Source organism: Myotis myotis, unplaced genomic scaffold, assembly GCF_014108235.1.
Source record: "Myotis myotis isolate mMyoMyo1 unplaced genomic scaffold, mMyoMyo1.p scaffold_m19_p_21, whole genome shotgun sequence".
Classification (NCBI taxonomy): Eukaryota; Metazoa; Chordata; class Mammalia; order Chiroptera; family Vespertilionidae; genus Myotis; species Myotis myotis.
In genome coordinates this window covers 7503299-7527157 of record NW_023416326.1, presented here as the reverse complement: position 1 = coordinate 7527157, position 23859 = coordinate 7503299, and the positions used below count along the sequence as shown (strand labels likewise).

General features: G+C 43.8%; 1 protein-coding gene across 6 annotated transcripts; it reads right to left on the bottom strand.

Moving 5' to 3' along the window:
* Positions 1-1141: 1141 nt before the first annotated feature.
* BPNT1 (3'(2'), 5'-bisphosphate nucleotidase 1) lies at positions 1142-23511 on the bottom strand. 6 transcript variants are annotated; one of them, XM_036354999.1, is made up of 10 exons: positions 23491-23511; positions 16687-16814; positions 15197-15301; positions 13718-13825; positions 12323-12371; positions 10953-11044; positions 9193-9237; positions 5730-5927; positions 3732-3837; positions 1142-2071 (listed from the first exon to the last, which is right to left on the bottom strand). In XM_036354999.1, the coding sequence occupies exons 2-10, from the start codon at positions 16804-16806 to the stop codon at positions 1923-1925; spliced, it is 972 nt and encodes a 323-aa protein (XP_036210892.1). In that variant the 5' UTR covers positions 16807-16814; positions 23491-23511; the 3' UTR covers positions 1142-1922. The 6 variants fall into 6 exon arrangements, with proteins under 6 accessions (XP_036210892.1, XP_036210889.1, XP_036210888.1 ...); XM_036354996.1 differs by lacking the exon at positions 23491-23511 and adding an exon at positions 22198-22377; XM_036354995.1 differs by lacking the exon at positions 23491-23511 and adding an exon at positions 22202-22375.
* Positions 23512-23859: the final 348 nt, after the last annotated feature.

Below are 23859 nucleotides of genomic sequence, written 5' to 3'. Positions count from 1 at the left end.
CCCACTAGGGGGCATGCAGGAGGCAGCCAATCAATGATTCTCTCATCATTGATGTTTCTATCTCCCTCTCCCTTCCTCTCTGAATCAATAAAAATAATATTTCAATATATATATTTATTGATTTCAGAGAGGGAGAGCGAGAGATGGAAACATCAATGATGAGAGTGAATCATTGATCAGCTGCCTCCTGCATACCTCCTACTGGGGACCAAGTCCAAAACCCGGGCATGGTTCATAGGTGCTCAACCACTGACCCACACTGGCTGGGCTCTATCCCATATTTATCTTTTTTAAAAATATATTTTATTGATTTTTTACAGAGAGGGGAGAGAGTTAGAAACATCGATGAGAGAGAAACACCCATCAGCTGCCTCCTGCACACCCCCCACTGGGGATGTGCCCGCAACCAAGGCACATGCCCCTGACTGGAACCGAACCCGGGACCCCTGAGTCCACAGGCCAACGCTCCATCCGTTGAGCCAAACCGGTTAGGGCTTTATATCTCTTATATGTCATCTTTTTTCTTGTCTAGGGATTCAGTATAATGTTGAATAAGAGGAATGATAATGTTGAACAAGAACATTTTTGTCTAATTCCTGATTTTAGTGGGAATATTGATATTTAAGGGAAGGAAGATAAAGAAAAACTGAGAAAGGAAACTGAGAAGGAATTGGTAGAAAAGGGAGGAAAAATATCAGGATGAAGAGAAGAAAATTGCAGGAGGGAGTAGCCAAAGATGTCAAAGCCAAGTCCTCTTCAGGCTCGATTACAGATGCTCTCCGTAAAATGATACTGTCTTATGGAGGGAGTTCTGAACTTCAATGCCGAGTTAATCCCTGGAGTAATCTTCTTAAACTGTTCAGAATCAAAATTGCTGGATGGAGCCTGTGACCACTTTTGCAAAGCTTCCTAGGTTGATTCTGAGATGCAGTTGGGGTTGGGAGTGATTAATTTCAGCCACTTGCTTCATCTAATAACAGAACAATTTATTTAAAAGCAGTTAGATGGGCACTAGGCTTACAGGGTTGACCATTTTCTAAGTTTTATAAATGTCTAATCACTATGTTGTACACCTGAAACTAATATAAAATTGTATGTCAATTGTAATTTAAATAAAAAAATAAAAGCACGGGACAGAGACCAGCTAGAATGAAATAATTTATTATAAAGAAGCCATTTTTCCATAAATCTGTTTCATCAACATACATAACAACATTTCAGTATGTTCATAACTGGAAATTTTTAAAAATTACTGTGAAAACAAGAATGAGATTCAGGTAACAACCTGTGCTTCTGTGGCCTAAAAAATCTGGCTTATACAATAGGAATGTTGATTAAACAACTGACAAGGATAGTCAATTGGAACTAAACTTTTCTTTTACTTCTCCCAATAAAAGGAGGAACAGAAATGTGACAGACAGACTTTACAGATTCTCCAGATTTTAAAATTGGTCTGGTGGATGAATTAATCACCAAGTTCTTAAAATCTATTTTCTACTCCTAAGTACCTAAAAACAGATCACTGATCAATGCAGAATAAAGTCAAGGGGTCGCTCTGATTACACCCCATTAGTCTTAAACTGTATGATTTTGAGAAGCAAGTCCTCCTCCTAGCTAAGTAAATGAAATGTTCCCTTAAAGAATGAGTGCATGTTTTTAGGTTCTCTGTGGTTTATTGATAATATTGCAGCACAGCAGACAGACTCCAACGGCTCCACGTGGTGTCTTGAAATTCATCCCAACGGGAGGCTGAGTGACGTGCAGGCTGGACAGACTGCCCGAGTCCGCGAACGTCAGCATTTTCTCAGTGTCAGGATCAACTTCAAGGACATCCTCATCCAAGGCTGAGACTTCGGGAACGTGGTCCTCTCTCCTCCCTCTCCTCCTGCAGCTGTCCCCCTAGCTAAGGCCACCTGACTGGCTTAGGGGACGAGTGCTTTTTTAACAGATTCGGGAACGCGGCTGGCGTAGTAGTCATGGTTCCTCAGCGAGGCCAGGACCCCAGCGGAGTTCATGTGCTTCACTTCCTTGTCGTACTGAAGGGCATTGCCATGGACGTCGGTTAACTTGCCTACAGAAAAAACACAGCACGTTAATGGCTGATTCTACCATAATAGTTCATTATTTGTAAGCGCCTCTTGCTTCCCTGGGCAATAATATTCAATTATCTCTGCAGAAGGAAAATAGTGGTTAAGTGTTAATAATTCACTTGACACTTAAGACTACAGAACAATTTTAACTAACTGAAGGATAAAACATTTTTTCTTCTGATTAAAATCATTTCACTTAGCATTTTCTTTTAAAATATATATATATTTTATTGGTTTTTTTACAGAGAGGAAGGGAGAGGGATAGAGAGTTAGAAACATCGATGAGAGAGAAACATCGATCAGCTGCCTCCTGCACACCCCCTACTGGGGATGTGCCCGCAACCAAGGTACATGCTCTTGACCAGAATCGAACCTGGGACCCTTCAGTCTGCAGGCCAATGCTCTATCCACTGAGCCAAACCGGTTACGGCTCACTTAGCATTTTCAATTTTTATTTCTCAGCGTCAATGCCTTTCTCTTTTCCTGAGTTGATCGCTTTTCCTATTGGTTATACTTCATCATCACTATTCCCATTTTTAAAACTACTTTCTTTATTCTACCATTTAATATTAACACTTTATTTGGTAAGAGTTTAAATGAAGTACATTCAGAAGATATAACTATGATATTAGTTTCATTTAATAATTCTAATGAAAATGGATTGTGATGAATTTAACTTCCTTGTCATGTAATGTTAATGAGATACTGATAAAATAATGTACTTGGAAAAAGGAAAAGATAAAAAAAAATAAAAATAGCCCTAGCCGGTTTGGCTCAGTGGATAGAGCGTCGGCCAGCAGACTGAAGGTTCCCAGGTTCGATTCCGGTCAAGGGTACATGCCTGGGTTGCAGGCTCGATCTTCAGTGGGGGTGTGCAGGAGGCAGCCAATCAGTGATTCTCTCTCATTATTGATGTTTCTAACTCTCTCTCCCTCTTCCTTCCTCTCTGAAGTCAATAAAAATATATTTAAAAAAAAAATAAATAAAGAAAAGGGTTGACTTGATGTCTATTTGAAATTTTAAAATCACCTATGTACATATTTATAATATATTTTTAGTCAGATTTTTAAAATTCTAACTCTATGACCTTTAGCACTAATACAGAGATATTTACCAACATTGGCTTAAAATAAATTAGGTGGCTTTTTCAAGAAAAAAACAACAACCCTAGCCCTTGCTGATTTGTCTCAGTGGATAGAGCGTCAGCCTATGGACTGAAGGGTCTCAGATTCGATTCCCATCAAGGGCGCATGCCCTGGTTGTGGGCTCAATCCTCCGCAGAGGGTGTGCAGGAGGCAGCCAATCAAAGATTCTCTTCTCATCACTGATGTCTCTATGTCTCTCTCTCACTCTCCCTTCCTCTCAGAAATCAGTAAAAATATATTTTTAAAAAGCCCTAAAGGCATTAAAGCCATAAATTAATAAGGCTTTAATTAAGTTAACTACATGCAGATCAAGGTCCAAAAAAAGAAACTATATGTAAAGAAAAATGAACTGGCTGAAAATCTACTTTCTCGCCTATGAAATGTGGGGGTTGGAACAGATAATCGCTAACTTTCCTCCCAGCTCTTATATCCTGAGAGTCTAGGTAAAGTGGCGTTACTGCAAAAACTATAATCCCCGCTAATAAAACGGACTCACCTCCCACAGCGTGTAGAATGACTTCCGGAGCACAAGTGTCCCACTTCTTACAGCCAGGACTCGCAAACACGTAAGCGGAGGCTTTGCCTTCAATCAGCTGAATGATCTGTAAAGTGAACGATGATAATTATCCCTCGACCATGACATGAATGAGGTACAGATAAGAGAGGATTGCTTGTTTCTATGAAATATATTTTAACTCCTCTGTTAGGATCCACTTAGGTGAAAGCCTTTAGCAGGTTTAAATGACAAGACTATGATGAAGAAACATACAGAAAACATGCATCATAATATCCAAGGGGGAAAAAGTTGCCAATAGGCTACAAGAAGGGTGAATGAACAGTCTCCATATTCCAAGTTAGAGAAAATAGTTTTCTTTTTTATGTTTGTTTTTCTTTCTTACTGACTGTAAAAGCAATATATATGTGTGTGTGTGTGTGTATGTATATATATAGTTCCAAAAATGTACACACGCACTTTGAATAATTATAAAGGCAGTGTTTATTAAAATACATTTCATTTTCAAAATTGAAGTATCAGCTGTTAGAGTATGTATACATTTTGGGGGGGCACCCTGTATTTACTGTAGAAAAATTAAGTTATTTAATGTTATAAACAATTGACCATTATTATACAAGGGATAGAGAAGCATCAACTAGTACAATAATGTGTCAATTGTAATAGCTCCTGAGAGATGTGTGATGCTGACTAGTCAATCTAACAAGTAGTTAGTTACTTGTCTTTGGGGTCATATCCATTATTAGTTGCACTGCCAAAATATGAATTTTTAAGCAGTCATCTTACTGATTCTTGTAATACTTTCATAAAACTGAGGCCACTGATAGAACTTGCATGACACAAAACTCTGGAAGCTTCTGTAAAGTGTGGTGAGGGATGATGATAGGTTTCAACTGGGGCACTGACAGTTGAGATGGACAAGAGACATTAGGGAAGAATTAAGATCTCTAGCTGGGTCTGGCTGGCCTGGCTCAGGGGTTGAGTGTAGACCTATGATCCAGGAGGTCATGGTTCGATTCCTGGTCATCCCACTAGGGGGCCTGCAGGAGGCAGCCAATCAATGATTTTCTCTCATCATTCATGTTTCTATCTCTCTCTCCCTTCCTCTCAAAATCAATAATATATATATATATATATATATTACCTATAGCTAGGACTAATTGATAGGACCTGAGTAAAGGAGTCTAGGACGACTTTTACATATCCAGCTGGAACAATTGGGAAAATGCTGGTACATTAACCAGAAAGGAACAGGGAGAGGAACACATCTGGGGCAGGCAGAGAGAAGGTGAGTTCCAATCGGGCATGCTGAATGAGAGCCTGAAGAATGTCATCATCATGGTATCCGGAGGGGAATTAGATGAGAAGAGACGCAGATCCCACTGTTCCATTTCACAATTTCCTCAGGAGATGGGAGCCTGGAGGAGATCGTGGGGAAGTATCCAGGGAGAGGGGGCGGGGCGGGCTAGGAGGAGTGGGCTAGGAAATAATCCCAGAGGGTCCCTGAGAAAAAAAGGGTTGGCAAGAGGCACGGGATCTTATCCTAACGACATTTTATATAAGTTTTTTTTTTTTAGTTAAGCCTCACCTGAGGATATTTTTTTCCATTGCTTTTCAAAGAGAGTGGAAGGGAGGGAAAGAGGGAGGAACATCTAGGTGAGAGAGACACATTGATTGGTTGCCTCCCACACATGCCTCAAGGGGGTGGGGGGAAGCAACCCCCCTCTGGTGGTCGGCCTATGCTCTAACCACTGAGCACACCAGCCAGTTGACATATTTTCTCTGAACTGTCTTCACAAGAGATTTGAACCTTCACATTTAAAAAAAAAAATTCAAAAATGTTGCTGAAATGTGCTTTGAATGGCAAATTACAATCTTTAATCTCTCCTCCCAAACTCCTCTTTGACATTTAGTTAAAAGCTCAGGTGTTCCCTTCAGTGAGTCAACTGCATTCCGAGTGGGTGGCAGACTGTTTCGTACCTTATTTCCCGCCCCGCCCACTCGCAGCACGTCGTCGGGGTTCATGGCGGTGACGCAGTCGGTGACCAGCTTGTTGCTGTGGGACCGGGTGGTGGTGATGATGTGCTTCCCAGCAGGCACTTCTTTCAGCTGGAACCCGAAGGCACCCAAGCCTAGAACTCCCCAGATTGTCCTTCCCAGAGCAGCACCCGGCCCTGCCTGTGGAAACAGGAAACACCAACACAGCCTGTGATTAGTGGGAGAACATGTCAGCTCAGAACAAATAGAACACTGAGCTGTCACAGCATCCTAACTGTTAGATCATAAAAACATGATCATGCTATAGAGTACAAAGACAGTAACATCGACAGGGACATTTTCCCTATGGAATCAGCGGGTCGTTCTCACTGCTGTTTTGGTTGATAATTGGGTTTCAAAGGTACTGAAGGGAACTTCTGGTTATTCCCCGGAGTCCTCGGGAGAGGAGACAGGCTAATTCCTGCTGCTCTCTGAATCATCGAATAAGCTCATTATCGTATTTGAAATAGCTCTTTGCAAAGGGCACTGAAGTCCCCAGGAAATGAAACGCCATGTACTGATTAGTACTTTTCAATACTCGAGAAGCAGGCAGGATCCTGTCGACATGGGCCTAGGCCAGGGGTGGGCAAACTTTTTGACTCGAAGGCCACAATGGGTTCTTAAACTGGACCGGAGGGCCGGAACAAAAGCATGGATGGAGTGTTTGTGTGAACTAATATAAATTCAAAGTAAACATCATTACATAAAAGGGTACGGTCTTTTTTTTTTTTTAGTTTTATTCATTTCAAACGGGCCGGATCCGGTCCGCTGGCCGTAGTTTGCCCACGGCTGGCCTAGGCGGTGGTGATAATGCATTTTGCTGCTATAGAGACAGAACAGCTGAACAGGCTAATACCGAAGAGCAGCCTGGATAATGGAGGTCAAGGTCACAGACTTCACTGGCAATGGTGGTAGTAAAATGACAATGCCGACGCAGCCTTAGAATCTGTATTTGCCTTTGCAGAGCTGGGAGCATTTTCCACCACATTGTTTATGACCACGCACTTCATGTAGAAAAACATAACCGGTATTGCATGTCAAGTAAAACTGATGCATAAAATGATTAATGCAAAGTCATCAAAAAGACCATTATTTAACACTAGAGGCCCGATGCACGAAATTCATGCAAGTTCGTCTGGAAGGTCGTTTGGCTGTCCGGTCTAATTAGCATATTAATGCTTTTATTATTATAGATAATAGACATACTAGTATATGGTAGGCATACAGACATAAGTATGTTACTGAATACTTCACACGTACTAAGTGCTTTACATGTAGTATCTCATTTAATCTCCCAAACTACCCCATGAAGTAGGTGTTATCATCCTTACTTTATAGATGAGAAAAAAAGAGATTGGAACCATTAAATAAGCTGACCAAGGACTCTAGGAAAATCATAACCAAACTGAGGCTCTTCTGGGTTCAAAGCCAACAGTCCTGAGCATTAGTCTGAGCTGCCTCAGTTTACTTGCAAAAAGCTTTCAAACACAGCACCCTGCGTGTCCTGCAGCAGGACCCTGAGGTGGTGGGATGGTGGTGGAGGAGTGCCCCTGGGGCCAGCACCCATGGGAGGGAGGGAAGGCAGCATGAGTGGACAGAGGGGGAAGCTGAGTTGTGATGCAGACCCGACAGCCTCTGCCGGCTCTATGGGAGCTCTGGAGCTAGACTGGCCCTTCAGGGTTGTACCAACTGGGGTGCAACGCCAGGCCTTTGTCCTGCACTCATCAGTCACTGGAAGTGCACCGTCTTGGGAAGGAGCGGGCCACTGGGCGAGGCAGCTCTTTGCAGGTGAGCGATCCCCGAGGACGCCGACAGTATCACGCCCTGCAAATGGAGCACCGAAGGCACCGCAGGGCCAGCACTGGGGACTCTCAGCCCCTGGAGCATGCACTACCGAGAGGCTGGGGCCTGACCCGCCGATGGGCTCAGTGGTGGCTCTGAGGGCTCAGTGGGCCTCAGATTGACTGCTGAGAGGACTTATCAAGAAGCCGACTTACTTAGCTTTCGTTATTCTGAAGCAGAAAGGAAAGCAATACAAATAGTGGACAGGAGCCTGGCCAGTGTGGCTCCGTGGTTGATGTCACGGTTCGCTTCCTGGCCAGGGCACATGTCCGGATTGCGGGCTCGATCCCCAGTAGGGGGTGTGCAGGAGGCAGCCAATCAATGATTCTCTCCCAGCAATGATGTTTCTCTCTCTCTCTCCCTCTTCCTTCTTCTCTGAAATCAATAAAAATATATTTAAAACACAAATAATGGGCACGAGTATTCTGGGCCTGAAAATGAATATTCTGGGCCACATAAATGAATATGGAGGCAAAGAGTACGGGACCATGGAATCCAGCATCTGGTGGGCAGGGCCATGCAGGCCCATGAGGCGGCCAGCCAGCTTCCTTTGTGCTCCTGATCGCCCTCTCCTCACTGTCTCTCTCCCTCAAAGGCTCCCCACCAACTCTCTGGGGGCAATGAGGCTACTCGTTTCACCTTACCGATGAGCTAAATTAAATCTCAGAATGGCTAAGAAGCTAGCGCCCATATAAAGATACACTGGGTTTCTTTGCACTAAGCCAAGTGTTTCCTTCAACTGCCTACCAGCTTCGGTATCTGTTAGAAGCAATAACAGAGTTTTAACTGATAAAGGTCTTTCATCCGGCTCAAAAGAGCAATGTAGAGGAATCGGTAAGAGGTTGGACTGGGGTTTGAATCCCAGACGTGCCATTGACAAACTGGGTGACCCAGGGAAGCTACTTGCTTTGGTTTCTCTATCTTTAAAACAGGGACAAGGGCCCTAGCCAGTCTGGCTCAGTGGAAAGAGCATCAGCCAGAGGACTGAAGGGTCCCGCGTTCGATTCCAGTCAAGGGCATATGCCCAGGGTGCGAGCTCGATCCCTAGTAGGGGGTGTGTAGGAGGCAGCTGGTTGGTGGTTCTCTCTCATCACTGAGGTTTCTATCTCTCTCTCCCTCTCCCTTCCTCTCTGAAAGCAATAAAAATATTTAAAAAATAAAACAGGGACAAGGTGAAAGGATGATGGTGAGCATTAAATGAGATAATGCATGTGAACCCCTTGAGTCCGGTAGGATATAACAAGTTCTTGATGCATTTGAGCTATTATGGTGATGATGATGATGATGATGATGACTGGAAGCTGAATATTCAGCCTTGCGCACTACCAACAGAGCTGAGCAACCTTCTCCTTGCTGCAACATATTTCAAGGCACAAGCAAGAGGGAAGGAAGAAAGGATACGAGAGTATACAGAGGGAATGTGGTGAAGGGACAGGCGACGAAGGGAGAAACAGAACAGGAGGGATGAGCGGCTGTGTGGGCTCGACGAGGACTGGCTGGCAACACAGGTTTCCTACCTCTTTGCTGCCAACTAGTGGAGCCAAACCCTAGCTATTCTTCTCACCTTTGCTTCCTTCCTGCGTTCCCTCAACTTCTGCTTTTCATTGTTCTGTGGAAAATGGAATACAAGTTTTCTAATCTCAGAAGGGATGGGAGGGATGGATGTTATTCACAACTTCTAAGCACTCAGATCCTTTGTGGATGAAAGGTGCCATGCATTACAATGTGATCTAGGAATAAAAATGTCTCCCTTTCAAGTAACAGTGTTAACTTAAAGTTTCCGTAGCGGCCACAAACTTGTATCTGTATAAAATGTTACATAAACATTAAAGTCAGAGTAAAATACTTAGTGGACACTTAATATGAGAAACTTTACCAATAATGCCTAACTAGTTTTGCGAAATAGTCCTAAGAAGAGTATGATTATAAATAGTTATTATCATACAAATGGCAGAATATAACAAAACTATCTTAGAGGTAGAGGTTATGCTTGCTCTTAACTCAAATTGGAAATTCAGAAGGAATAGTCCTCACTCTGCATCCCTGGCACCAATGCCCCCGAAGCTCTGACTCCCCAGGTTACTTGGTTTCTCCAACGTTCTATCAAGGTCAGACTCATGTCAATACCTGAAGTAATAACCTCAATTGTTTCCTTTAACTTTAATGTGATCTAGTGATCTATTCCTGCTTCTGAGGAAGACATTTCTTGGGAGCAGAGTAGAAAGCCCAGCCCTACTAGAGAGAAAGTACGAGAAGGGTGCAGGAGCGTACTTGGTTCTGCTTCAACGCTGACTCTAGTCTAGGCGCGAGGCAGTGTTACCTGGGAAACAACATGGCTAGCATCTTTCTCGGTTCGAATGGCTCCCTTCTTCAATGTGCTTGAAGGGCCACCTGTAAACCAGGTGTCTCAATGACCAGGCTAATCCAGAACCACATCAGTAATCCCCCAACGTCTGCATTTGAACGTCAAGGCCTGCGCTGCGTGTGTGACGTACGCATCCCTGGCACCAATGCCCCCGAAGCTCTGACTCCACAGGTCTGGGGCGTATTTTGAAAAGATGAATGCACGTGCAACCGAGCTAGACACCGCCAGGCTAGATAATATCAGGGACCATATATCACTGTAATTATTGATCTAATAAAATATTTGTGTGTGGCTCCCCTGCCACCTCCCTGCCGGTGGGGGCCGCCATGTGTGGGCAACATCGACCTGCTGGCCGCCTCAGCCCAGCTCCCATGTCTGCATGAGAGAGCAGGACAGCACAGCCAGGTGCACGGCGAGGCCTCCACCCGCACTGGTCACTGGCCGGAGTTCTCCGTTCCCTGACCCCTGGACCCCGCCATAGTCTGCTTGAGTGGCCCTATTTCCTGGCATCTGCCTTCCCACAGAAGAAGTGATTCAAGTGGGAAAGAAACGTGAGCAGGTGCCATTGAGGCTTGGAGATGCTGAAACGTGACTTGTCTGCTGCAACCTCGGGAATCAGGAGACTGAATCTAAAGATAATACGGAGGGAAACCCAGAAGATTCCAAGAAGTCTAGGGGTGACTTCTCAGACACCACACGCCACAGCGATGCGGAAGACTTAGCACAGGAGTCCTGTGAAAACTGCCCTCCAGAGACCAAATCATTAACTCCCTTTACCTGATTCTAGGCTTGTTGGGTTCCTCTCCCTTTGCACGAAAAGACCCCTTTTCAACTCTTTCAAAACCTTCATCTGCCTGGGGGAAGCGGGTCGGGCTTTCCCCCGTCCCATCTGGCTGCCTCTTGAAATAAACTCTGTCCTTGTTGCATTAAAAAAACAACTGTATCCGTTACAGTCCTACCTGGTAGTTGTAATACGGCTGGTTAATAACTCCCGCTATGGCTTTCCCTTCATAAGCAATTCCAATCAGGACTGTTACATTGTCAAGAAGACCTAGAGAGAAGAAATGAGTATCGATTATGATGTAACTTTTTCATGTTATGACTCGTCATCGGCACGTCAATTGCTGAGGGGTTATTTTTGCAGTAAAGGTATGGAATCCACCGTGATTCATCCATGATCAATCCAACTTCTGGCAAAATGCACACATTATAAGAGAGCTGGCCAGAGAGAGAAGCGGGGTCTAGGGCTACGTCACTGGATTGCCACACCTGGTCTCATTAGCACACTCTGAAAACCAATTAAATTGACCGGCCATAATTCCACAGCCATTATCACTGGATCCCTGTGCCCCCTCTGCCACCATCCAGCTCACTCCTGCCTGCTGGAGTCACTTTTATAATAAAGGCTTCTCAAGCCCTTTCCCAGAACCAGTGAATCAAAATCTCCAGAGGTGGGGGAGGTGGGAATCTAGACCAGCTGTGTAGGTGCTATGTGTACCCTAAAGCTGTCCAGAGCCTCCCTGTTCCACAGTGGAGATGTCTTCAGTGCACACACATACATACACACGCACACACATGCACACGTGCTCACACACGCACGCACACACTCTGCAGGACTCGCTCATTGCAGCTACGTCTCCTCCAAGGACAGAGAAGGAGTTTTCTCTAGTAATTATGAGAAATTTTCTTTTCTCAAGCCATGCAGCTGAGAACCAACGTAAGAAAAACTAGGGAGCTCTTTAGTTCAGAAGTAAAACTCAAAGCTTACGTTATGCTCGTAAAATCTAAAACTTGGGCTCTGAGCCTGGTCTTGCTTACGTTCATGTTGCCCATTTTAAGTTAATTTGCTGCTTTGTTCTCTTTCTCATCTTCAATAATTTCAGAAGAGAGAAATATTGCACGGTGTTTCCAAACCCATCTTTAAAGGTGAGGCGGAACAGAAAGACAGTGAGGGGACAGTGTATGGGGGGGCGGGGGGAATAGGGCCAGTGGAGGAACAAGGGCAGTACGGTTGTGCTTCTCTTTGGGGCTCTACACCAACAAAGCTGGGGTTCAGTGTGGTAACACTGGTTCAATGCTAGTTATTCTCACGTAAGGCCATTAGAATTGGGGGGCTGGTAGACTGTGTGTGTGTTGGGGGGGGGTATGAGAAGGAGATGAATTTTCTCTGTGTCTTGTGTTAGCTAGGATGGGCACACACACAGCTTTAGGACACACACATAAAAAATAACACCGGCTTTTCACACAACATAAGAAACAGTAAATGTTTACACTCAACATCACAGGCTAGTCCTCCTGCTTCCAATACAAACAGGAAAGAGGTACCAACCTTCAGTGTACTCCTTGGTGCCATCCAGAGGATCGACCCAGACCACGAGCTAAAAGATACCAGGAAATATCCACATTAAGTCTCCAAAACATATACATGTAAAAAAAAAAAAAAAGATTTAAATAGACTAACCAAAACAACTCCCTTTTTATTTCAGTTCTGAAATTATATTACAGATGGCTTACACCAGTGTCATCAGTTTTGTGATGGTAAAAAGAAACGTATTGTTTTGCAGTCATGGAACAAGTCCTGTTCAGTTGAAGAAAAGTCCGACCTAAGAATTTTAAAAATGAAGTGCTTCCCGGGTTGACTGTCAGCGGCAACTGGATACAATGCCGGGTACACACTGAGCGCTAGATCAGTGGTTCTCAACCTTCCTAATGCCGCGACCCTTTAATACAGTTCCTCATGTTGTGGTGACCCCCAATTTCACTGTTACAAATTGAACATCATTAAAGCATAGTGATTCATCACAAAAACAATATGTAATTATAGATGTGTTTTCTGATGTGTTTCTTAGGCGACCCCTGTGAAAGGGTCGTTCGACCCCCCAAAAGGGGTCGCAACCCACAGGTTGAGAACCGCTGCTCTAGATGGTGAGATGGAGAAACACCACAGTGGCGCCAAAGTGCGCCGATTTTAAAAAATGACGACGTGACTGACGTAAGGTCACCGTCTGTATATGACAAATAAAAAACCACAGTTTATAGAACTGATGGTAGACAGAAAAAGGAGTCCTTTCTACTTAAGACTGTTGACCTGATTCAGGCCAGGTGGCCATGAACCATTAGAATTGGAACACGATAGGACTTTGCCAGCGAGGGCTTCTTCTGATGAAAGACACGTCTCCTTTCCTTTGCATCCTTCAGACCCCAGAGCAAGGTGCCTTACTCACGGTGAGTATTCAATGAGTGTGTGTTAGACAAATTAAAAGTAGAAAATCAAAGAAGTATGACAGTTATCTGAAGTCACGGATGTAACTTAAGCAACGACAAAATGCAGGCAAGGCGAGTTTCACGGCCTTCCAAAAATGTAAGGTAGTGGTCTGTTTCATCTCCTTCCGGCCCCAGTTGCCAATGAAATGTTTTAGTACCAAATCTGCTACGTAAAAAATTAGATTTTCTCCCTAAAAGTAGTTTTAATAATAGTTTTAGAGTGAAGAAGAACCAGCAGCAAGAAAAACTGAATTCTAAATTAACAGGTCAGACATTCCATGTGGTGCCTGATACCCCACGTTGGCTCTGAAAGTTTCCCAAGTCCCGGGTGCCCCTATTTTATAACTGCCAACTTCCCATCATTCTAGGCGAGTGGTATTCCCTTTACTATGGCAGAAACAAACACAAAGAGACCACCAAGAAAGACGAACAGAGAGCTGAGCAATGATGTGGAACATACATCTTCCTCTTTAATCGTGCTGTACTGCGACGGGCACGGCTTCCGGAGGATTTCTTCCCACTGCCCATCTTCAATCAGCTCCTGATCCACTTCCTCAGAAGGCAGGTCCTGCAGCAGAGAACACTGGTCACTGACGCGGCCGGGTGTCCACCGAGCACTTCGGTGTCAGGGACGGAAGAAATGTCAGCATCCGTTTTCACTATTCCTACCATTTAGGTTCAGCGCTTTAATTGCGGGTAGTTTTTATCGCGCGCTAACAGGTGGCGCGGGCCATTTTTGCTAATTTTTTGCGCAAATGGCAACGTTCAGTAAAATTATGATAACTTTAGTTTTACATATTTTTTTCAATGAAACTTTTTGTGATTTACTATAAAATGTATACTGAATTATTTTTCTTAGAATCTCACTGAATGCATGGCGAGGCAGAGAATTGTGTGAAGGGATGACTCTACGCAGTTGAATAGATTACCGTTATACCTGGAAGTACATACATAATTCACCATTGTATGTGTTAGAGACCCAAATTTTGTCCTTTGGAATTTGTATATCTGCATGTTAGCATCCCTTTAGAGCAATAAAAAAATATAAAAATAAACGTATTTATACGTACCCGCATTCTACCGCTAGTCTATAAAAAACGTATTAATATGTGTCCTGTGCTCTACTACCAGTCAACGTAAAACGTATAAATACGTTTCCCGCATACAATGTGTTAAAGCAAACCGAGTAAAACTGCAAACATGACCAGATAGGGCTCGTCAAAGCTGGCTACAGAGTCCCAACTTCATTAGGCTGAACAGTGAGAAGGAAAAGAATTTTTACGTACTATAAACTTTTCAACATAAGTGGTTCTGACGTCAGCTACTGCTCTCTCAATTACATGAGACATCCATTCTTTCACTTTCTCAGCGTTAGGGTGTTTGGCTACGTAAGTAAGTAAGCCTAATTAGAAAAACAGACGCCCTGCAGGTGTGGCTCAGTGGTTGGGCGTCAACCTATGAATCAGGAGGTTGTGGTTCGATTCCTGGTCACGGTACATGCCCAGGGATGGGGGCTTGGTCCCCAGTATGGGGCATGCAGGAGGCAGCCCAACATGATTCTCTCTCATCATTGATGTTTCTCTCTCTCACCCTCTCCCTTCCTTTCTAAAATCAGTATGTTTTGAAAAAAACAGAAACAAAACCCATTTTATTCTAAACTTCTAGAACTCTGCCCATCTTTTAGTTCAGATGCTGAATATTATAACAAAAACCATATCTTTGATGGTCAAGAATTGAGACATCTGGCCTAAAAATGGACCAAAATATTTCATAATCAAACATTTCCTTCAAGTCTTAAGGAATATAATTATTTTTGCATTAAAATGGTAGATATAATGCTTGAGATCATAATAGTGGTATATAAATCACTAACGTGGCAACTGTACACCCATATGGTAAACAGGCATTTAAATACATACATAGCCCTGCCAACTCTCACCTCTTCCCCTATGATGGTTAGTTTGGGGAATTTCCGTGCCAGGGAGGAGCAGATGCTCATTTGTGCCAGTCGGTCGGCTTTGGTCTGCAGGTCCGTTGGACTGGTCTGCAACAGAGAGGCAAGCGTTAGCAGAGCTCATATGCAATGTCATCCTCTGATGCCTAAGACATGAGCATCTGTATCATTTAAATGACCCTGTCTATTGTTAGATTCATAGGACTTAACATCATATGATCAACTATTTTCTTGGCTTGGTTTTTCTCAGGGGATTCAAAGTGGTAAAAGTTTGGAGAGGAGCTTTCAGATTATCAGAAGATGTTCTTCCCAGTTCAGAAATTGCTTTCATGCCTGGCCAGTATGGCTCTGTTGGTTGAGTGTCATCCCATGTATGAGGAGGTAGAAGTTGGATTCCTGGTCAGGGCATATGCCGAGATTGTGTGCTTGATTCCCCGTGGGGAGCTGATCAATGTTTCTCTCTATTGAGGTTTCTATCTCTCTTCCTCTCCCTTCCTCTCTCTGAAATCAATAAAAACATATTTTACAAAAAGAAAAGAAATTGCTTTCAAAGATCTCTACATCAATTTTTTTTGTTTAAACAGGTTAAGAGATAGAAAATTCATAACTTCTTCAAGGCAGTCAAAGCTAAAAAACACTGTATCTTCAGTTACTTGAAAGGAATTCTTTATATGGATTCTTCCAGAACTTTCACTCACTAATCCGAATCCTAGTAATTCAAGGGGTCCCCAGGGCACCTCCTCAGTGTAAAGAAAAAATCCCTATTCCTGAAATATAAAAATGAACAACTATAATATTTAATATGCTGCTCACTTATGGCACCCTCACTCAACCCAGTCATTCTAGTGAAAGACAGTGGAAAATCTCAGAACTGACAGCCACAACCTGCTTTGTTAGTTTCTTTTCAGAGAATTATGACTAGCTCTCATTTACACATGCCTGGTTAGGTGAATTCACAGATGATATGAATTTGCGTACGCAGTGCAATTTTTACGATGCTTTGTAATGAGTTCGGCAATGATCATGAAAATCAACCCCTTTAAGGCACACTGCGGTCTGCTGCTTATCTCGATGCCAAGTGCTACTCTGCCCCAATGTGGTGCCACCAGGCAGAGATCTCTGTTTCATTCCCTAAAGAGTGATGTCTGGCGCACAGTAGGTACTCTGAGGAGAATTGTTGAACTGGAAGACGACATATATCAATGAAGTTCAGAGACCACCACTCCAGAGAAAAACACACACGTTGGCAACCATTTAACTCTATGAGAAAGCTATTCCTACTCTTTTCTTCCCTAGCACAAATATTTCCTGCTCTTCCTACTGGTAGAGGGTCAGATCTCACCATTCTGCAATCCCCAAAGGGGAGCCATTGATTATTCCAGCTATTAAAGTCTGTCCAGATTATTACATCCTTGAGCGAAACCTCAAGGAACAAAAACGAAGTCGGTACGAAATAAGATGAGATTTCCCGGTACCTTCTCCACAATTCCCAGGTCTCCTTCGGCGATAACACGTCTGACTATGGTTCCTGCCTTCTGAGCTATCGAATATGCTGAGGCTACCAACCGCATCAGCACCGTGTGACCGGAAGCCATGGTCAGTCCTAAAGGGAAAGGGAGAGAAAGGTTTTGTTACTTTCAAAGCCAACTACTGGCTTTTATGTACTTGAATTCAATCCAGCACGTATACTAGTACAGTGCATGCTCACTTGGGGTTGCCCCATTTAACTGTGTAGATCGTTAAGAGAGATCTGGAAAAACCCCCATTTCAGTAACAGCTCTCAATAAACTCTAAGTCTTCTCTCTCTGCAGATGGGACATGTGGCGGCAACAGGTCCCAGCCGACTGAGCACGCGAGAAAGCTTTATGCACGAGGTGTGTGACGTGCAAAGACTGTGGTGGGCGCTTCCGGAGCTGAAAATACATAACAACTTCCTTGAAGAGCTGATATTGTGGTGCACTGGGAATAAAGTATTAAACCCTCAGGTCTATAGCATAGACCTGGTGCCAAGACAGGTGTGAATAGCATAAGGGATGTGGATATACAGCAGTGACGGCGAACCTTTTGAACTCAGCATGTCAGCATTTGGAAAAACCCTAACTTAACTCTGGTGCCGTGTCATATATAGAAATTTTTTGATATTTGCAACCATAGTAAAACAAAGAGTTATATTTTTGATATTTATTTTATATATTTAAATGCCATTTAACAAAGAAAAATCAACCAAAAAAATGAGTTCGTGTGTCACCTCTGACACGTGTGTCATAGGTTTGCCATCACTGATATACAGGGTGTCCCCCAAAAATGAATGCACACTTTGAATAATTATAAAGGCAGTAGTATTATTAAAATGCATTTCATTTTCAAAATGAAGTAGAATCTACAGACATAGTGTGCATACATTTTTAGGGGGGGTATACCCTGTATGTGTGGAGTAATTAAAAAGGGGAGGGATTGCATGTGATTACAATTAGTTTCTGAAAAATCGGCAAGTATTGCTTTAGAGATAAAGTGAAATTTCACTTGCTGATTATTTACCAGCATCCTCATCAGTAGCCACACAGAGAGAATAGCAGCGTAACTAACTGGAGTGAAGACCAATTGTATAGAAAAGTAATGAGTGTCTGAGTCGTTTCTGGCCCCGGTAGAAAAATAGGGAGAAAACAGCCTTTAGGATCAAAGGCAGCAGCTCAGTCCAAGTGAGAAAGGCCCTTCACCCCTTTGTCGACCCATTCCAGGTGAAGTGGCTCTTCTCAGCAGATGCATTCCCACAGAGAGGTGTCAGCTAAAGGCTACCCATTGGGGGCACTCGGCAGCCAAGGAAATAAGTCCCTCAGTCACTAAAATTGCAGGATTTGAATCTGTATCTTCAAAGATGAACATATTTGATCCTAAACCAGTCAGGGCCTTTCAGCCTCTTTTTAAAAAATTTATATTTTTATTGATTTCAGAGTGGAAGTGAGAGGGAGAGAGAAACATCAATGATGAGAATCATTGATTGGCTGCCTCCTGCACGCCCCACTGGGGGGCATTGAGCCCGCAACCCGGGCATGTGCCCTTGGCTGGAATCGAACCTGGGACCCTTTAGTCCACAGGCCGACGCTCTACCCACTGAGCCAAACGGGCCGGGGCCATGAGGCTGTTTTAATGTGTTGCACACTCAGTCCCCGCCTTACGTAAGATGGCCGTGTGGGAGGCGGACCGGTTTCCCGCACTGTATGGTGTTGTTCTTCCTGTTCTCATGTAGCATTTACCTTTGAGCCGGCTGAGCAGTCATTACAGTCTTGCCAGGCTTCATACATGACTAAACCACTCCCCTTTCTTTTTGCCAAGTCCACGGTCACTTCTTCCAAAGAAAAACTTGTAGGCTCTGTCTTTCTCCTACGTTCTTCAGAAAATGTATATTTACGAACCCCCATGTAGGAACCGACATCAGCTTTATGCGAATGTGGAAAATCAGGTTTGGTGCGAAGCGCACATTGACTTACAAAGAGATCCTGTAAATCTCTTTTCAATCGGCACATAGGAAAACATGTCTACCATGTCCTCTGAAGAATTTCTTTGGTCCAAGCTGAATCAGCAATGAAATGTTACGGTCCCCTAGCCCTAATATTGTTCTCACATACTTTTTTAAACAAATGAATACAATGTTGGCTCTTTGTATAAGGAAAATGCAGCATATTTTTATTTTTTATTTTAAAATATATTTTATTGATTTTTTTTTACAGAGGAAAGGAGAGGGATAGAGAGTTAGAAACATCAATCAGCTGCCTCCTGCACACTCCCTACTGAATATGTGCCCGCAACCCAGGTACATGCCCTTGACCATAATCGAACCTGGGACCCTTCAGTCCGCAGGCCGACGCTCTATCCACTGAGCCAAACCGGTCAGGGCCCTCTGAGCCTTTTTAATTGTGACCCACCCCAGACCCCAAATGAGAATTACCTGTAGCCGGTACCAGTGGATACAGAATAAGGCCAAAAAAGCTACCTGCAAGTTAACTAACTTCCTTCAGATTAAACTCACCCTGCTTCCTTCTCTACCATCTGTACTCCACTGGGTCCTAAAACACGCCCGTTCGCTTACCTGGCTCAAAGGTGAGTGATACCTGTGAACAATTAGAACAACACTTCTACAGCAACGGTTCTCAACCTGTGGGTCGCGACCCCTTTGGCAGTCGAATGACCCTTTCACAGGGGTTGCCTAAGACCATCCTGCATATCAGATATTTACATGACGAATCATAACAGTAGCAACATGACAGTTATGAAGTAGCAACGAAAATAATGTTATGGTTGGGTCACAACATGCGGAACTGTGTTTAAAGGGCCAGAAGGTTGAGAACCACTGCCCTACAGTAAGGGAACCTGATCTGTCTTGTGCGAGTTTACTGAAAACCAGCATAGCGGTTACAGGCGCAGGCATTGGAGACAATTGCCTGAGTCCAGATCATGGCCCTGGCACATACACGCTGTGTGACCTTAGGAAAGCCACTTAAACTCTCTGTGCCTCAGTCTGTAAAATGGAGCTAACAAGGGTACCGAAAGCACGGAGTTGTAATCATTACACGAGAAGCACATGTAAAGCACGTAAGACAGTCCCCGGCACAAGGGAAGCACGGAGTTACACTGGCTAAAACATTCCCGTAGCTTTTGCAACGTTATTTTCACCCCGAAGATATTCTGTTGATAATCATATGACCCTGAATCATAGTACAGCTTCTTTTAAATCACATTCTGGGCTTGAGGCTTAGAGTAGGTATGAAAAAAAGGTTGTATGACCATGGAAAACAATCAACCTAACTTAATCCTATCTTTTAGGTCAGTGGTTCTCAACCTTCCTAATGCCCCGACCCTTGAATACAGTTCCTCATGTTGTGGTGACCCCCAATTTCATTGTTACAAATTGAACATAATTAAAGCACAGTGATTAACCACAAAAACAATATGTAATTATATACATGTTTTCCGATGGTCTTAGGCGACCCCTGTGAAAGGGTCGTTCGATCCCCAAAGGGGTCGCAACCTACAGGTTGAGAACCGCTGTTTTAGGGAATCTTTACAGCTGCCAACGTGGCTAGTTCAGGAATCCAACAATCCTCTTTCTCTCTCTCTCTCTCCCTCTCTCTCTCTCTTTTCATAGCCTGGGAGAGTATCTTGAATTCTGTATAAAGGTGGCGAGCATATGAGGGATTAATGAGTGTGCGATCAAAATACTGAGATTATTTATCTTTGGAACCCAACCAAATGGTGCTAATGTTCAAGGTCATCTGGAAATATAAAAAATGTGAGCACAACAGAGCATACTCTCCTTACCAGTTACCAAAATAGGTTATAATATTAGAGTAATTAAAACAGGTTAGTCCTGGGCAGAATAAGACAAATTAAGGGCATCAAATAAATTCCAGAGCTAGAACCAAACACAGTAAAGCTGATATTTCAAATCACGGGGGAAAGTTAATTAGGCATAAATGGCGGGGCAATTGGTAATTTTTTTTTTTAAAAAAAACGCTGGATCCTTTTTGCATTCTTTATATTGATACAAATTTCAGATCAGTGCATGATTTTAAAAGCAAAGCATGAAACTCTAAAAGTATGGGAGTAAAACGGGTGAAGTGTTTTATAAGTTTGGTTAAAGGGCTTATAAACATGACGAAAAAAAAGAATCCATAAAAGAATGTACTGATAAATTTGACTGCATATACAATTTTGACTGTATAGTCACAACACCATAAACAATGCAAAAAGATGATTGACAAAAAAAAACCAACAGAAAAAAATTTGTATCACATGCTAGATACATGAGCTCATTTTTGTTACATAAAAAGGGCTTGTAGCCCTAGCCAGTTTGGCTCAATGGATAGAGTGTCGGCCTGCAGACTGAAGGGTCCCGGGTTCGATTCCAGCCAAGGGCACATGCCTGGGTTTTGGACTCGATCCCCAGTAGGGGGCATGCAGGAGGCAGCCGAACAATGATTCTCTCTCATCGTTGATATTTCTCTCTCTCCCTCTTCCTTCTTCTCTGAAATCAATAAAGAAATATATTTAATTAAAAAAAAGGGCTTTTATGCACCCATAGGTAAAAGATGAATAATCCAATAGAAAAAGGGGCAAAGGACACGAGCAAGCAATTCCTAGAAAAAAGAAAAGCAATGGCTGGTAAATACCTGAAATGCTCGACTTCACTAGTTATGATAGAAACGCAAACGAAAACCATGAGAAATGGCTGTTCGCTTGTGAGATTGGCATAGACAAGAGAGTTTGCCCAAATGTGTCTGGAGTGTGAGGACACCTCGTCCTGAGCACTGTTACAAGGATGCAAAGTGGTGAAACCTTTTGGAAAGGTTATAAAAACCGCATTTAAAAAGCCAAACGGCCCTAACCGGTTTGGCTCAGTGGATAGAGCCTCGGCCCGCGGACTGAAGGGTGCCAGGTTCGATTCCGGTCAAGGGCATGTACCTGGGTTGCGGGCACATCCCCAGTGGGGGGTGTGCAGGAGGCAGCTGATCAATGTTTCTCTCTCATGGAAGTTTCTAACTCTCTATCCTCTCCCTTCCTCTCTGTAAAAAAATCAAAAAGAAAAAAGCCAAACGTACAGGTTTCGAACTAGCAATTCTATTTTCAGGAAAACAAGCAAATCAAGCAGGTGTACAGGTGTGTAGGGAGGACCCACAGTAGGAAGAATGCCTGCTCTTTTAATGAGATTTAATTGTAGGTTTTAATTGTAGATTTAACCCACAGTCTAGGTTTGCCTTGTTATTTTCACAAAATAGAGCCCATAAAGACCCCGGAGAATGAAGATAAAATCTCATCTCCGCACCTGCAATGGTGACACTCACGAACCTCGGTCCGACACAGGACCATCCGGACGCGCAGAGTCACGCCAATCTTTTTGCACAGAAATCCCTCGAATCTCCGCGTATCTGTGCAGAGGGGCGGAGTTAGGGGACCTTGCCCTTGCCCTGACCCGCAGGGGAGAAACTTACTTACGCGGACAGGCCTGGGACAGAGTTGGTCGAAAGACACTCCAGGGATAACCCCCCAAAAGGCGTTATGAAGCAACAGGTCCCTCGCGGCGTCCGGCACAGCTGTCTCCCAGTCAACCGGACGTCAGGGGACGTAGGGCAACCCTACCCCCGCTACTGCGCATGCGGCAAACCTGGCGCAGGCGCAGAGCAGCTGCGTCGCCGAGGCACCGTCCGACTCCCGGCCCGGCGAAACTCCACTGCTCCGTGTTTTCCTTAAGCTCTCGGTTGGCGCTAAGTTGCCCGCGGCCCAAGTGGAAGGTGTGTGTCTACCTTTTTAAGGATTCTTGCTGCTTTCAGCGAGTTTCCTAGCCCACTCTGTGCAAACAGTCCACCCTTTTTTTTTTTTTTTTTAAAAAGTACTTTATTGATGTTTCGCAGAGAGGAAGGAAGAGGGATAGAGAATTAGAAACATCAACGAGAGAGAAACATCGATCAGCTGCCTCCTGCACACCTCCTACTGGGGATGTGCCCGCAACCAAGGTACATGCCCTTGTCCGGGATCGAACCTGGACCTTGCAGTTCGCAGGCCGAGGCTCTATCCACTGAGCCACACCACTTAGGGCCACGGTCCACTCAATATGTTCCCTGGGTTAGTGATCTCACCCTCGAAGGGGTTAACCACGACACCTCCACCTCCTCTCCCAACAACAAAACAACTTTATGCAGAATTGAATTTGCATTTGCCTGCTGATCACTCCCAGGAGATGGCCTCTTCCTGGATATTAATGATTTTTTTTTTTTTTTTTTTTTTTGCTTGATGCACTGCCAAAAGTTAAAACCGGCAAAAACAAAATTTGTCTCTCCCTCTCCCACCCCACGTAGGCATTCAGCGTATGTTTAAGGAGCACACTTTATGCTGCTTGAGCAAAGCGAATAGCCAACCATTCTTTTTTTCAATATTAAAAAGCAGGGCACTGTGCTTAGACCAATAATGAAAAGCAAGATGGCAGAGTAAATAGCAAACCTATGGGTTATAAATGCAAGTTGCTTAGCCTCCTCCATATAAACAGAAATTCTGCGATTGATTGGCAAGCCAAGACCCCTGCAGTTATACCTCATGTTATTGCACGTTGCATTATTGCGCTTCACGGGAATTGCGTTTTGTTTTTGTTTTTTAAATAAATTGAAGGCAAGTTCGAACTGCAAATTTGGATTCCTCATTTGCATAAATTGGACCCATCCCGGACCTGGGCGGGGACTGTCGTTGTAAAATTGGGCCTCCTCCCCCCATTTGCCTCAAGGGAAGCTCACCTTTAGTTTCCTCCTGAGGCTGTGTTCTCAGGTTGGCAAACAGTTCATCTGAATAAAATCTTTTCTTTTACTGCACCCCGAACTGGGGATGCACCCCGAACTGGGGACGCCTGTTGGCATTGGATTGGTGGCAGCAAATTTTGTTGACATGATAAAGGTACTACTTTATTTTTAAATATTAAAAAATATTTTAAAAAGATTTTATTGATTTCAGAGAGGAAGGGAGAGGTAGAGGGAGATAGAAACATCAATGTATTTTTTATTTCATTATTATTTTTTAAGGGCAGGGAGCTGTGATTGAAATCAAAGCCCCAGCTGCGGCCACATTTGGCCCCGCCCCGCCCCCTCGGACTCAGCCCCGCCCCTCGG